Here is a 16,246-nt window from a genome sequence, read left to right as displayed (position 1 = left end):
CTCACAGGGGAAAACGCTCCCCTCCCCAAGCAGCTCAAGCCCTCCCATCTCTACCAGCCGGGGGAAGGATGGGGAACTGCTCCACTGAGCCCGGCTCCCCTTAAAACACAACCAGACTGCGGCCCCAAGTGTCTCAGCTGTTAAAATAAACACCTACTGATTTTATTATTGCTCCTTTATGCCTCATTGGGTAACAGCTTTGTTCTTTGCATGACTCCCTTGAAAATGATGCACTCAATAATAGCCAGTTTGTGGTAAGTCTGTGAGCCTTCCCTGCGGCAGCGATGTCTGCTTTATCTATTCCATATCACTGCTTGGGATGAGCTTCAGGGCAAAATTTGTACTGACCAGTATTTGGTAAGAGATGGTCTTTCTCCTGCCTGTACTACTTTTCTGCTCTTTCAGTAAGTCCCCAGCCTCTGTTTAAAAAATATGTTCTTAAAAACAATTAGGGAAAATTACTCTCCCACTTGAAGCTGATTTGGGTGCGTTGTATCTGTTGCCCAACAGTGAGTTAAGGATTGCACTGAGGAGCAACAGGGGAAAGGCACTGGGCCACAGATACTCCCACCTGTGAGCTAAAAGCCATCAAACCAACCCAGCATAAGACATTGCTGTGTGATACCTAGAGGGGTGTAAAGGCAGGGAAAACTTTCAGCCAAATTTTGTGCAACGTCTACTACTTTTTCCACAAGCTAAGAAAAGTCAGAACTTAATTAACTTTACAAAGTAGTTAATTTTTGATCAGTTGTTTTAGAGGCCTAGAAGTGATATTTTCCATGCTGAGGACTTCTCAGGGCATAGGGGGGCGCGAGGAAAGCGCCACAGAAACAGTGATGTACTTTGCAGAGGACAACACCCCTAGTCATAGTTCTCTGGAAACAAGCTGTGAATATTCTGCACATTGAAATACCGATCCTGTAGGCTCCAAGAACGTCCCATGAGGGGGTGAGCATCAATAGCTTCTCCAAATTTAACTGTGGGCTCAGTACATTGCATTACTGAGCTGTTACCAGGACTGGGTATACCTGACTTTAATGAAAATTCAACTAAATGTACATGGCAATACTAATACCATCAAGTTTTTCCATGTGTCATCTTTGTCACGGCAGCTATGAGATTGCTTCTGCCCTCTGATGGCACGGACTCTTTTGTAGCTGGCAGACAGAATACACAGTAAAGACAAACTTTTAAAAAAATGTGTGGTTTTCCTTGTGTGACTGAGTGGCTGTTCTGGCACTTCCTCTTTTTTCCCAAGAAGGAGAGAATTTGAAGCAGATAATAAATATAATGGCAACTTTCTTTAGGATTTCATGAGAGGATTCCGGAAATTTTAATTCAAGCCAATAGGGTTTCTGTTTCTGGAACAGGCTGATAAAGTTTTTAATTAGAAGTGCAGCTTTTATTTGTTTTATTAGAACGATGTGAATAATGCTTCTCAGTCCAGTCACGTTTAGCTGCTGAGCAGAGAGCGCAGCTAATGTTTTGCAAACTATTCAATGCCCGGCGATGGCAAAGGCAAGCATGCATACAGTCCTTAGTGTATTATATAAACATTTTCCTCTGCATGGGTCGCATCTTCCAGGGCACTATGGTTCCCTGCACGTTCTGGTCTCCAAAATGCAACGAAGCTGCACAAAAGAGTAAAAACCATGGTGTTAAACAAAAACCAGACAACAGAAACACAGCAGAAGAGCAGATAGCTAAATCAACCAGCTCACTGGAAAAATGTAAAATATGCAAAAACGCATATTTAAACATGACTGACAATGAATCATTTTTTCTCTTCTGAGACAACCCACACTTGAAGTTTGCATGCTGCCTAATGCAATGAACTGACAGTTATATTTATTTTTGCTTGCTTACTAATAAGTAGCAGAATTTATTAATTTTTTTGCAATGTTTCCTAATCACTTGAGGTTAAAAAAGAAAGTCAAAGTATATGGTGGAACGGTCAGCACACTGACAACTTTTTCCTCCTGTTAGCTAAAGCAGGAGCAGAATACTTACTTTGGAAAGTCACCCATCTTCTTCGTATTGTATAAATATTCTGAAGACCATCCAGAATGAAAATAAAGAAAAAAGAAAATTTTCTTTAAACCATCAGAAGCAATTAAAGTAGCTGATTAAAAAAAAAAATAATTCAAGTGTAAGAAACTAAATATGGGAACATTTAGCAGATGTTTTCAGTATAGGAAATCCCCATTATTTCCACGAGATCCAATGCATATGGCTTGGTTGGACCAAGAGCCTCTATGGAGAAAGTCTGGCACATAGAAAAATCTTGGATACGGTTATATGAAACCAGTGCCCCTCCCATTGGGAAAGACTGGGACAACATGGCCACAATGGGTAGGAGGAAATGAGCGGTGCAGGGGAGGTGGACTTGTATCATGCATCTCCTCACCAGACCACGGGTCGACTGGTTACTTAAGGAGTCCAAGACATAAACCGATGGCACCACATTGGCACCTTGCCGTTCTGGGCCCCAGAGGCTACGGGGGGATCCGAGCACACAACCACGGCACAGGGCACAGAGTGCGGCCATCCAGAGCCGTTAGCTCACTGCCCTGAAGCAGAAGATATATGGCATCTGCCACAGCTGTGATTTCAGGTACTCAACCCACCTGTGAAAAGTACTTACGTCTAGTGAGGAACAGAGCCAAAAAAAGGATGGCTAGAAGCACCACACATAAACCGATCCCAATGTATAGCCAATTTTCTGAGTACTGCTGACTGGGACGTGATACAGACTGGTTCTGTCAAACGCAAAACAGATGAGCATTAGTGGCGCTGACAGTGAGAAGCCCGTACAGTACCCAAAGGCCATTTGTGTATTTTGCAACCCTGCAGTAAAAGCGTACTTGAGAGCAAGAGCCAAATTTGAGATATGGGACTAGTTTCAAGCAGCGTCACTGCAAGAGTTGTGTGAGCCATGCTGTTAAACACATTATTTCTTGAGATAGTCAAAGGATCTGAAGTGATGACAAATCACATTTGTTCAAGTTTAATACTATTTGGTGAATATTTTATTTATTTTTTAGGATTAAATTATCTCCAGGTGTCACACACACTCCCTTTTTGCCAGCTTATTCGGTAGTTATTCAAGGCTTTATATCAATAAATAAATATGCCTTCTCCGTGCCCCGGTCTTTATTCAGGCAAAACTTCTTCCCGAAGCCAGCCATGCGACATCCAACCTCTCGGGCCTGGGAAGACGCTGAAGCACAGTGTGGTCCCCGACTTACATTCTGCGCACGCGGCAGTGTGAATGCCCGCAGCACACGCTGCCTTGCAGCATGGCACAGCAGGTCTTCCCAAAGGCTAACTTGGCTGTCTTCTCTTCCTGATAAAAATCTGGCTGATGTTCCTGCCTGTCACCCTGCAATAGGTGCGGGAGGACTCCGCAGGACAGATGCGGAGCTGTTTGAGCCCCGTTGCACGGGCAGCGCGGGTGCACTGCTGTGCGGTCGGGCAGTCCAATTTCCACTCTTCCCCATACCCTGCCGTACCTGCAGGTTTGAGGTTACCCCCGAGCAGTCTGAGGCGTTTGAGCAGGGACTGGGGGCCTGAAAGACAATAAACATGTTGCTAAAGCTCTTCCTGCATGAGTAGGAAGTACTGTATGCATGCAAAGCGCGTTTTTCCCCCTCCCTTAATAACGAGCACGTAAGCATTCTTTCATAAGCACTAAAGGCGCAGACTATAAAAAAAGAAAAAAAGTCTTTTGCAATCAAACTAAAACAGTACAAGAGAAGTGTGGGGACGAGCCAATATCCTCTCGTCTACCCACTTTGCCTAGGGATGCTACAGCACGACAGAGATGCTTACGGTCTGCGGAGCTTCGGTAGCAGAAACCGATGGCCACGTTCTTGTGATGGTAAAGGATGATTCACTGGTGCTCCCAGGAGCTGAGCAAAGGCAAGACAGACACATCACTTGCACAGGGAGGAATTTCTGCCTTGACAGAGAGGAATTTGTACTCCTGACTTGGGACCACCGCACTTAAGTATCTCTCTATCAGGAGTCTCGGCTCTGCATACCATAAAGAGGTCGGTGCCTTCAGAGGGCAGCACAGAACTCTGAATATTGGAGTCTCTGCTGCCCTTTTCAGAGCTTTGAATTCCTTCCAGGAAACACTCAGGGCCTAGAAGGAAGGAGTTACCAAGGTAGGCATCTGGTTTTGAAGCCAAGAAGAGGCAGCGGATGCCTAAAGCGAACGTACATTGTCTGATGAAAACTGATTAGGGTTAGCTCAGGGCCTTGAAAGAGCAAGTGGTGCAGAGTTAGAGAAAGCAAATGAGACTTTTAAAGTCCCAGACAGCTATACAATAAACAGACTGACCAAAGTGCATAAGGACCTGCAGCATGTTTTGAGGTAATTTCCCAGAGCAAAGCTGTTTGCAGTATTTAAAACTCAGAGCTACAAACTTATGTCTTCCATATCATCAGTCTCAGCTCCTCCATGTGTTGTCAGACGATACGCCACCCTCCTGAAAACAAAATCTCCTGTTCACACTATGGACACCCTGGCTGGTTCCTTTGACATTTTAAATTGTCACGCTTATCCCAGAAGCTTTATTTTGAAGAGGACAGGATCATCAGCTTCACTGTTCTCTTCCACTGGAGATTCTGGAGTATTCCTACATCAGAGGCACGCAGCCACCCGCCCTTTCCAGTTTCCCTCTGTGTGAACATGCACATACTCACTTGTATTCCGAAAATGTAAAAAAATTGTTCCACCAGCAGCTAAGGAAGATGTCACAGGGTTAAGAGAACCCGTGAGTTCTAAGATTGGAAGCCATGTTTTTTGCAACCAGAACAGAAACAGTCTGAGAAAGTTTTCACTTCTTCTTTCAAAAAGGAAATGCAACTGTTGTAACATTTTAGAGTTGTTGAGCTGCAAACCTCTGAGATGGAGGGAGAAATACAAATAGCATCCCGGATTTTTCTTTCAAAATCCAGAGAATAAGCTATTGTTACACTATGAGCTCTCTCTTGCGTACTGGAAACTAAAGTTGTCTTTTTCAGACTGAAAAAGATGCAGCTGAGTGGGTATATGATAGAAGTCTATAAACTCATGAGTGGAATGAGGAAACCAAGTGGGGAATAGTTGTTCCCTGTCTCTTCCACTACAATGAGGAGCCTCACATTGTTAAATATTCACAGGCTACAGAGAACGTGGGGAGCCTCTGAGACACACAGTATATCAGGGTTGAAGAATACTTTAGCGCTGTATCACAAAATTACTGTCCTGTTTCTACAGTCCTCCTTAATCATCTGCTGTTGACTGCTACTGGAGACAGGATCCTGAATTAGATGCACTTTTGAGCTAGCCCAATAAAATGGTTCTACGTTATAGAGCAAGAAACAAATTGGTTAAATAGCGGGCACACCCAACTCCTAAAAACTTGTGTTTTACTGTTCAAGGGATTTACTGTTCTTTTCCACAGGACAAGGTGAGATTTTATACCACAAAAAAAACGACATACCAAACAACAGCCACAAGAAAAACAATGCTTGCAGCACCAATTAAACATCTACTTAAGCATCACACCTGGAAGCAAGCTTCCTCCCACCTATGAAGTTCCATCTGTTGGACTCTCTATATAATGTCAGGCAGAATTTCAATCCAAGTTCTGATCTCTGGTTCTATGGTAATGTTTAGTAAATTTTAGCCAAGACATTTCTATCATCTGTCATTTTGTTTCCTTCCTAAGATCCCCATTTGCAATAGAGCTTATATATGCTATTGAGATTAGTACTTGGATAAAAGTTACCTGAGGTCTGTTCAGAGGTGGAAGTGTGAGGACTTGCAGTAGAGATCCTAGCTGATGTTAAAAAATAAAACAAAACCAACATACATTATAATTAACCTTAGTGTGCCTTTACTTATTGAAAAAGAAAAAATTCTATAATAAAAATTCGCTAGCACCAGCTACACAAGTACGCATCAGCCACGTGTTCCATAAATTATCATGCTTTTTACAAACAAGAGAAAAACTAAGAATCAAAGGAAGAGTTGACAAAAAAAAAAAAGTCTATACTAATCTTATGTCCCTGGGATTTACTGTAGAATCAAGCAGGGAAAATGAAGAACTGTTTTCTATGGAAAGGGTGCAACTATAATGCTTTGGATAAATTAAGTAGCCTGTGCCCATATCCTGGGCTGCATCCCCAGCAGTGTGGCCAGCAGGGCGAGGGAGGGGATTCTGCCCCTCTGCTCCTCCCTGGTGAGACCCCACCTGGAGTACTGCTTCCAGCTCTGGGGCCTCCAATATAAGAAGGACATGGACCTGTTGGAGCGAGTCCAGAGGAGGTCACGAAGACGATTAGAGAGCACCTCTCCAGGTGGTGAGGACAGGCTGAGAGAGTTGGGGTTTTTCAGCCTGGAGAAGAGAAGGCTCCGGGGAGACCTTATAGCTCCTTCCAGTACCTAAAGGGGACCTACAGGGAAGCTGGGGAGGGACTCTTTCTTGGGGAGTGTAGTGATAGGAAGAGGGGAAGCGGTTTTAAACTGAAAGAGCGGAGATTTAGATTAGATATTAGGAAGACATTCTTTACTGGGTGGTGACATGCTGGAACAGGGTGCTCAGGGAAGCTGTGGCTGCCCCATCCCTGGAGGCGTTCAAGGCCAGGTTGGATGGGGCTTTGAGCCACCTGGTCTAGTGGGGAGGTGTCCCTGCCCATGGCAGGGGGGTTGGAACCAGATGATCTTTAAGGTCCCTTCCAACCTAAACCATTCTATGATTTTATGCTGCCCTTTCTCTTAAATTCTTCAAATGGTGCTTCTAAGAAAGCTCAGTAGTGCATATGCACCATGAAACAAAGCACCACGTCCTTTTTTTAATTGCAGCAACCATTTTGGGATTACAACAATGCCAGAGACAGCTTAATTTAAACAGCACCAACAGCAGATCTGCAGAGTGCTAAAGATCAGTCCTATGGATGATTATAGAAATCATTTCCACCAAAAGCTTTGATATCCAGACTCAACAGCAGATTTCCCACAATAGTACTGACACAAGAGACTGTCTCTGCACTCACCTTTCTCTACCACAACCTTGTGATTACTTATCTTATCATTGAACCACCCTGAGATCTCCACGCGGCAGCAGTATGTCCCACTGTCTGCTTCCTTGGCATTCACGATCGTGAGGGACACATCGCCCATCGTCAGGTTCCCTTTCAACGTATACCTGCTGTTGTACCGCTCTGTCACCTTCCAGCCATCTGTCCAGATAATGATCCCATTACATTTTGAAGAAGGGCAGTTGCCACGACCCCAGCACATTGATGTGATGTCTCGTGGGCTCCTAACGCGGTAAAAGCAGGGCACAGTGACATCCTGACCGACCTTTCCTTTCACAAGTGATTCTGATACTGTGGGGCCTGCGGACAAAGAGACAAACGTAGTTGTTGAGCACAGTGCATGCAAGTGGAAGCTTCTCATGCATCTCGCATGACCCGATACCTCCTATCTCGCAAACACCACCAGGCATTGCTGGATCGAGTTTTCCGCAAATAGATGTGAATCCCAGCAGGCCCGACGCAGTGAGGGATAACGATGGGGCCAGTGATCTATTCCAAAAGTGTCTCTAGGCAGAGAAAGAAGAAACTTTCGGCAGCCTCTGCAGGTAGGCAGAGAGGTGAAGAGAGAACAGAGTTTGCATCCTGACAACTTGGTGGCTTCTCTTTAGCCATGTCCGGTCTGTCAGCTCTTTATTTTTTAATCTTAGTTCAGATTTAATCCAAGCCACACATGGGGGGACAGTAAGACACTGACTTTCATTAAAACCACTGTCGGAAACTCTCCCTCCCTTTCAATGAAAAGCCACAAAGCAGCAGGTTTCATCAGAGTGATCACTGCTGAACATGTTTCCTTTTTTTCTTGCGTAATGACAGATTTTGCCTATTCCTACCAAGAGAGATTTTTCACAGTTTTTCTGAGAAATTTTATATGCTCTTTTTTCACTACCTTATCTTTTTCCCCCTCACTCTTATGCAGTTTCTAACTTGTTTGGTTCCCATTAAAAGTCATTTCTCACGTTTCCAGAAGGCTGTGTCACACTATTCAAGTGAAAACAGTGAGACCTAGCAGCCAGTAGCCCATTCATCACAGTAAGAATTTCTTTTGTTCTATTTAGACCACTCCGGTCAAAATTCCCTTTAGGAGGGTTTTAATAAAAGCTGTATCAAGTGCCATTTCATTTGTGCTCTGGTGATCCAGTCAAAGCCACCCTGCAACCCTACCGTCTTCTAACAGGTGATGCAGTGGGGCTCCTGAGGTGTCCGCTTGTACTTCAAAGAAAACTGTTTGCCATAGCCATACATCTACCACTACACATTTCTTATCAAATTCAGTAACATGGGATCACATGTGTAAATACTTTGATCTATCTGTATTAACATTTCAGGAATAGAAATCACTGCAGCAAGTACAGGCAATAAACTATCTCTATTAAAAGTCTAGCCCAGTCTATAATTAGGAAGGGAGCTCCCCGGGCCCGTCCGTCAACATGCATCAGTGGATTCCATGCACTGTACAGCTTGATTGCAATTGTCCCTTGTGAAAAAGCTGTTTTCCCCAGCTCAGCCCAGCCATTTTCCTAACCTAAGCTATTATAGTTAAAAATAAGCCTGCATTCGGAGACTTTGCCACAATAACATCTCTGAAAATAACATATTTTATTTAGTATAAAAAAAGTGAGCTCTAAATGAATTTCATCATAAAAGGCTCTATAAAGAGCTAGAGGAAATAATACCTGTAATATCACTTTTCTTTCTACTGAACATATCCTACCACCGAATTTGTGACGTCTATCTGCCCATACCAGTACCACTCTGCAACCTGTTGTTTTCAGTGCCTTTAGCAATGTTTTCCTAGGACGACTGCTTTCTCAGAATAAAAAAGGAGAATGTATCAATTTGTCCCAATAAAATTTCATATTGGCTAAAAAACACCAGAAGCCACAGCTGACCTTTTCCCTGTCCTCCTAAGCGTTCACCTTCACAAAGCCTGTTGAAGTGAAATATCCTTGTTTTACATCTTTTCTAAAATGATTTGAAGTTCTCTGCTCATCTCAGATCTAAAACCCCCAAAAGAACATTCACTAATAAGACTGGCAGACAGCCCAAGAAGCAGCATCTTTAAAACCATCATACCCTCAACGTGATTTTGTTTTAAAAAGTAGATAAGACCACGAGAAGACTATTGAGCCGCTGTGATAAGTTTGATTCGTAGCACAAAACTACCGTTTCTGTGCTATGTGGCCACTCTTCCCATTGTAACATAAAACCTCTCTCTTTGCAGCCCTCAGAAACACTGATGCACGTTACCTCCATCCACCTATTCCCTTAGGCCCACTTAGTTACCTGCAAACAGGAGCAGAAGAACCCACTTCATGCAGAAATAAGAAGACATTGCAGCTGAAGACGAGGAACAACGCTCCTGTTCACCCTTTGGGCACCAACATTCAAGAAAACTTATCTTCTTCATAAACTTCTGGTTTTACTTCACAGTACGTCATCTTCAGAGGCAGCAGAGAATGCCCTTTAGTCTAATCCGGATTGCCTTTCCTGTGGTTAGGCTGTTAGCCTCGCACAGCACAGCCAAGCTCTGCTGCTGGCAGCGCACGCAGCCGAACACTTGCTGACTGTGGTTTGACCAAAAAGCTAAAATACTTCACAGCACTTCAGAAACCTACTTCTCTTTTTTTTTTTTTTTTTTACAGGTCTGCTTGATTACACATGAAACTGTTGTCAGCAGCATCAATCTGACATGACTATCAGTAATCCACTGCCCCACGCTGCTTCCCACACCTTTTTTTGCCATAGCAGATAGAATTTGGAGAAGAGATTACATAGGATACGTAACAGACTATGGTAAACAGAAAGGACTTGGCCAAGTAACAGATTCCTAGGAAGGATTACTCAAGCATTTAATCATAAGTTTCTAGTTCTAATACTTAGAAGCAGCCCAGAGCATCTTTAGGCAAACGGTATTTTCTTTGTAGGCTATAATTTGGCAGTATTGGAAAGCTGCCCTATTGTTACACAGTTGTAGCCTAAAAGAGTTGCGGTCTTTCATCGACCGACTCTTAAAAATTCTGTATGCATCTGGGCATTCACAATATAAAGTAACATACACAATACAGAAGTCACTTTAAAAGTAGTGTGGAAACCCAGTCCCAGGCTGTGAGTCCCAGGCTCGAGGCTCGCTTCGACAAAACGGTGCCGAAATACAGCTTTTGAGAAATGGTGCCCCCTGGCCACTCTGCCTGTCCCTGGATTACCTAACTCTTCTGGAGGACATCAATCTTTTTATATGGTTTGGACTAGAACTGCAGCTGTGATCAAGTGCATTTGGTTGAGGGCCAACAAATGTTCTTTGCTGAAATAACTAATCTATTTTATGTTAGTTTATACAGACAAAATTAAATTGTAAGGAGTTACTTTTTATCAATAAACAGCAGAAATGCTTCCAAAAACATAGATTAGGCTAGAATTAGAACCAAGAGCTGCCTGGCACTGACTACCTTACATGAGGTCAGAGTCACTAAAGTGACGGTTCCTGTAAGCGAAAAGGAGGAAAATCAAGGGATTGAAGTAGCCAAATGACAAACACTAGCAACATACCTGTAGGAACGAGCAGAAAGGGGGCTCTTTGTATGCAGTGGCTGCAAGTAGGACGCTTAAGAAAATGCTTCCTCTTCATTCCTCTTGTTTCTTGGGAAACAGGAAACTGCAGATAGCTGCTACAGGAACAATTCTGATCATTAATGGCAGGATTCTGAAACTGCTCCGCACGAACGGAAAAGGAAGGGCAACCTGCCTCTGGCAGAAGGCAGGTGACCGCATTCACCACAGCCGTGCCATGACAGTGCACGGCACCAGCTGATGAACTCCTCTTGGTGGCTCAGCACGCGATGAACACCCACTTGCAGACCAGAACACGTTCCTTCTGGCAGTTACCTGCAACAACATGCAGTGTGCGTGGGTCCACAAGGATTTCGCCCCTCATGGGCCACATCTGAGCTCTGAAATAAGTAAACAGGCTGAGAAAATAAGGAACCGTATCCCAGAGCTCTGCCTGAGTCCGTACTACTCACTTCACCCAGGCTGTTTCGTTCATACAACAGCTCAGGTGCTGGCTGCATCCCCGGGGAAAGCCGTTCTGGTCACACAGTAAGAGAATGAGAGCGAGAGGGCAACAGTTAACCCACTCGCTTTGGATTTCACCTCAAACACAGACCATACAGAACGCCTTGACTTCATTTCCGAGTTTCTACATGCCTGTTTTCCAAGTTCCTGGTTTTTGTTTGTGCAAGAAATGAGCACCATTTCTGTAGAAATGTGAACATCATCTTTTTCACGCAGTCCTTAAAGTAGCTGCACATTTTTTCCTTGACTCAGAGCATACAGTCAGATCATACTTTGTGAAAGTAAAACCAAACCAAACCACTAAATATTGAAATAAGTTTAAAGCATTGTTGGAAACATCTCTTCATCACCCTATTTTAAAGCCATATCACTAAAGAGCTTTTCTTCTTTTCCACCTAGATGATCAAAGCTACAAACTTTCACCTGTTGTCCAGTGGTGACACATTTGGCTTCTCTGTATCAAGAAACTTTTGGTACTTTTCAAGTAACTGCATTGCTGTATCCCTGTGCCTGTTCAGATAGCGTATTAGAAGGGCTGGGCTTTTTTCTTTTCCTTCCTTTTTTTCAATAAAGAAAACATCCAACAAAATGCTGCTTAACACTTGATGTTAACTTTATCTCATCAAGTTTCATAAGGCATGTATGATCCAGCACATATTGTATACATTAACGTTTCAGGGGTAGAATACTTAAATGTTATCACATCCAAAAATAAAACCAGGATTTGCTGAAGTAAGGAAAGATCTCATCATCAGGAGCAGGTTAATCAACACAGTAGAGAAGACATTTATAACCAAATTTGCTAGTCAATGAGTCACATCATCCTATGAAATGTGCGATGCCCATTTCCTTAGACTAACAGGCACTACCTTCACTGCAGTTACAGTCTGTTCTTTTCCCAAAAGCAAAATTGTAACAGAAAAAAGGAAAATTATCATTGCTTTGACCTGACAAAGGAGGAAAAATGTCATTGTTTTGTCTGAAAAAGCCCAGGAAGCCTCCCACAGCTTTCCAAGGGTTTGCCTTAGACAAAGAAAAAATTAAACTAGAATAAACAAATTATTCATGAAGCTTTTTGGAAAATGAAAGCAGCCTTAAGTATTTTTCAAGTCACATGATCTCCATTTACCTTAATGGTTTCACAAAAGTTCATCGCCATTGTTAGTTGCTGCTAGTACCCAGCTTGTGCAGTATTTTGAAACTATGGTACCCAGGACTATGACTTTATTAAAAGCACAAAAATTAGGCAAAAATGTACAGAAATCCATTAAGCATCTATGACAGTTCTTTTTGAATAGCAAAGTTAAAACACCTGTGACAAACTGTAGTTCCACAGTGCACAACCTCTCTTATCCAGGAGACAATAAATGTTTCTTCATATCTTCCACATGAAACATTTGCAAAGTAAATACCAAATTAATTCAGCTCACTTGCAACTGTTTATTTACCTACAAGCAATATAATTTAGATCTAGTCTGGGGAGAAAGAAGTAAACAGTAGTGGTTAAATAAAGGACAAAAGTGTTAAATTTGTAAAATTATTCATACATTTCTAAAAAAAAAAAAAACACCATGTTTCTACTTCTTTATTGTTACTTATGATGTCATGTGCACTTAAAATAGCAGATGATGTTCTCTAATGAGTCAAAAACTCACTTAAGTGCATTTCATCTCTTTCTCTGCACTGAGCTCAAGCCCCACCACACCCAACAGCTAAGCACTTTTGCCTGCCTATTTAAGTAACATCTCTGGAAATGAAACATATTTTGTTAAATCACAGTTAAAAACAGAGTTTGTGCAAGTTCCCTCACCCACAAAGTTTACCTGTTTTTTAGCTGCTGTACATATTTTAGAAAACGTACATATTACAGTGTTACATGGTAAAAAGACAGAAGTAGGATTTCCCTGGCAGGACAGGCAGGGTAAAGAAGCCACTTCTTCATGATCAAATCACTGTCTTCCTCTTGCTGCGGGGGCATTGATCCAACTCAAATGTTCTTTAAACTTGGCTGATATTGCTTCCACTTGATGCTGGAACTTGCAGGTTCTTTCAAACTTAGAAGTTCTCAATTAGTATACAGGCTAATCATCCAATCAAGATTCTCTTTTCTGAGAAAGATACTCAGCTGGGCACAGAGCCTACATAAAACGCAAATAGAAAGCATCTGCACTGCAAAATTACTCACTTCATGCACGTATATTAACTATGAAGGAAACATAAGGTGGTCTAAGCATCTAGGAGTTTAAAAAGTAGGCATTTTTGTAAGCTCAAGACTGGTTTACATCTAAGAAAATTAAAATCAATTAATTTTAATTCATTTAGTTGTTGAGATTCCTGACAGTGTGTCTCTACAAGGCAAATTACACCGCATTACAACTGTAATAAAGGAATTCTTAGTTTCCTTTTTGTTCAGGTATGATATTACAAAACTACAAAGTAATGGATTTTGCAAACTTGACACTAATTTTAATATTGAATTACACATTTCTGAAAGGACCCACTGAAATTGTAAACAACTAGCACTTATTCGAAATGGAGAAACCGTCAGCTGCAATTCCTCTCAGTCAGATCCCTTACTTGCTTCCACACTATAAAGCAATTAAAAAAGCAGCATACCCAAAAAACCAGAAAGTGACAAATGACAGTACAATAGAAAAAGCTAACTTTAATATGTGGCTACCACACCACATGCTACATTTAACAAAAGTATACTTTTTTTGTTTCTACAAATAAACACACAGCTCACAAAATATTAAACATTTTCACCTGCCTAATCACTCACAACCTCCAACAGGTGTGCAATAAATGTTTTGTCTGCTTGTACAACAGCCAACCAAAATACAATATATATGCTCAGAATCCATTCTGCCTCACTATGGTAAGCTCACAAAAAAAAAAAAAAAAAAAGTGTTTTCTTCAGGTCATTTCATCAATAATGCTACACATAGCTGCATCTTTGTCTAGAACCTGATCTCTCGTGCCACCAGAACGCTCCCTCTGCTTTTCGCTCTGTCCAATACAGTTGCTGCCATCATCAGGATCCATTGGTTCCGTTTTCACTCTCAATCCTCCTTCTGAATGAGGCAGATCATCAGGCAAGGAAGCCAGGCAGTTCTGAATCATCTCTACAACTCGCTCTAAGTGCTTCTGAAATCGCTCTGCTGTTTCCAAACGCTGACGTTTCTGCACCTCCATCATGACTCTCAGTGTCTCCCTAGCTTGGTGAGGGCGATACTCATTTATAAGATGATGGACATGAACAAAAAGCAGTTTCAAGTCTTCCAGTTTCTCCTCTCGCTTTATACTCCCTGGACTCCTTATCAAGATATCCAAAAGGTCCAAAAAGTTGACCAGGATAGACATATTAAGCTTTCTTAATTCCTTCTTGTGATCAAACTGCATAGGATGTAGCCGTTCAATACCCTGGCTCTCCAAGGGTCGAATAATCAGATCATCACATTGAAACTGGTTACCAAACATCATATAACTGTCTTTCACAGGTGGAGGTGGCTTTGGCGCCAGGCCTTTACGGATATTTTCATCAGTATATTCTTTTATATATTGCATTGGAGGTGGAGGAAGGGCACTCACTTGCTGAGGTTCACCCATTTTTGCAAGACAAAAATACCTACAGAATGTCCCAAGAAATACATGTTAAACAATTTGTGTGACAACCCTATCGTACAAATAGAAACAAAGACAATATAAGACAGCTGGCTGTGAGAAAAGTGAGCCAGAAGAAAGCCATCTTAATGTGTGGAATACAGGAAATGCTCGAATAAATCCGTGTTAGCTTTTCACTAAGGTATACTTTTAGAAGGATTAACTTCCCTATACGCACATTCAGTATTCATTTCTCAAACCATGAAAGACCAGCCTGTACACAGAGAAGGTAGAACCCTTCCCTAGTTGAGGCCTGGCCCACTACCACCACGGCCCGCGAGAGGGGAAACCGCGCAGCCCAGCGGCGGGCAAGCACCGCCCTCAGGGGAGGATGCAGCCTGGCGTCCCGGGTCCACAGCCGCCGACCTGCCCTGCTCCAGACCAGGCCCAGGCCGGGCCCGGCTCTGGGAAGGCCCAAGCCCCGCCGTGGGAATCGCCAGGCCACTGCTGAAGAGAGAACAGCCGGGGCCGTGCTACGGGAAGACCCCATCAGCGACTGACCACGTACCCGGCGGAGGAGACAACCCCACCCGAAGTCCAGAACCATCACCACCGCTCCTCACCTGCCCGCTAAACTCTCCTCGACGCAACCGCCGGCACCCCACTTCCGGCCAGCAGCCCACCTCCCTTCCCCTCCATTGGCTCGCCAATCGTGAGGTAGCGCACTCTGATTGGCCGTGCCGAACACCGGTCAGAAGCTTGCTCCACTCACCGTAGGGCCTCGCTCGGGGGGCGGGGTCAAGCCCGGCGGAGCGGGGCGGGCGCTGCTGCCTGAGGGGGTCCGGGTGGCTGTCATGGCGGGCGGTGCTGGGGCTGGCTTCTCGACATGGGCCCTTCGGGGCGCTGCCCTGTCCCTGCTTGCAGCCCAGTCGGGGTGGTGGGGCTACATCCCGACCGCTCTTGTGGTTGTCCCAGGGGTGCGGGGCTCCCTCACCTGAAGCCGCTCCTGAGGTAGCAAGGCCAGAGGCCTGTTGCGGGGGGAGCGACCAGCCTGGCGTTTGCAGGCCTGGGCGCCCCTCGGAGACTTCCCCGCTGCGGTGACATTGTGTTTGGAGAGGGACTTTGGGGTCGGTGTGACCCTGCTGCTGGAAAGCATGGACTGCTTTGAAGGAACATATTTAGATTAGGATCTGCCAAAACGATTCGTACGCGTTACCCACTGAATTACACAGTGATCATTGAGCATATGGTATGTAGTGATCATCCAGTACGTAGTGCTCCCATGCATCAGAAACGCAGGATTGCCCTTGGTCATGAAACGAAAGCATTATCCTGGAAAGTGCATCATTCCTTCAGCTGAATACACTAAACCTGACTTCATAAAGACTTAACAAACAGCTGGGATCCATTGTTTGTGTTTGGTTTTGTTTCTTTTGGTGGGGAGGAGTTCAGCAAAAAATGGTGGATTTTTCACCCTGTG

At 43.6% G+C, this 16,246-nt stretch overlaps 2 protein-coding genes across 3 annotated transcripts; both read right to left on the bottom strand.

Annotated features, from left to right (window-relative positions):
* Positions 1 to 1,392: 1,392 nt before the first annotated feature.
* LOC309677288 (hepatitis A virus cellular receptor 1 homolog) lies at positions 1,393 to 7,372 on the bottom strand. Its single transcript, XM_082490062.1, has 7 exons — positions 7,048 to 7,372; positions 5,781 to 5,831; positions 3,832 to 3,911; positions 3,513 to 3,569; positions 2,645 to 2,759; positions 2,011 to 2,050; positions 1,393 to 1,631 (listed from the first exon to the last, which is right to left on the bottom strand). The coding sequence occupies exons 1-7, from the start codon at positions 7,292 to 7,294 to the stop codon at positions 1,538 to 1,540; spliced, it is 684 nt and encodes a 227-aa protein (XP_082346188.1). The 5' UTR covers positions 7,295 to 7,372; the 3' UTR covers positions 1,393 to 1,537.
* A 4,998-nt stretch (positions 7,373 to 12,370) lies between these two features.
* Positions 12,371 to 15,416, bottom strand: MED7 (mediator complex subunit 7). Of its 2 annotated transcripts, none has more exons than XM_082490012.1 (2): positions 15,390 to 15,416; positions 12,371 to 14,791 (listed from the first exon to the last, which is right to left on the bottom strand). In XM_082490012.1, the coding sequence occupies exon 2, from the start codon at positions 14,770 to 14,772 to the stop codon at positions 14,080 to 14,082; it is 693 nt and encodes a 230-aa protein (XP_082346138.1). In that variant the 5' UTR covers positions 14,773 to 14,791; positions 15,390 to 15,416; the 3' UTR covers positions 12,371 to 14,079. The 2 variants fall into 2 exon arrangements, with proteins under 2 accessions (XP_082346138.1, XP_082346139.1); XM_082490013.1 differs by lacking the exon at positions 15,390 to 15,416 and adding an exon at positions 15,335 to 15,382.
* Between the last annotated feature and the right edge of the window lie 830 nt (positions 15,417 to 16,246).

This window comes from Vanellus vanellus (genome assembly GCF_965231255.1).
Source record: "Vanellus vanellus genome assembly, chromosome: 13".
NCBI lineage: Eukaryota > Metazoa > Chordata > Aves > Charadriiformes > Charadriidae > Vanellus > Vanellus vanellus.
The sequence above is the reverse complement of the archived record's forward strand: the minus strand, read 5'-3'. Positions and strand labels throughout refer to the sequence as shown.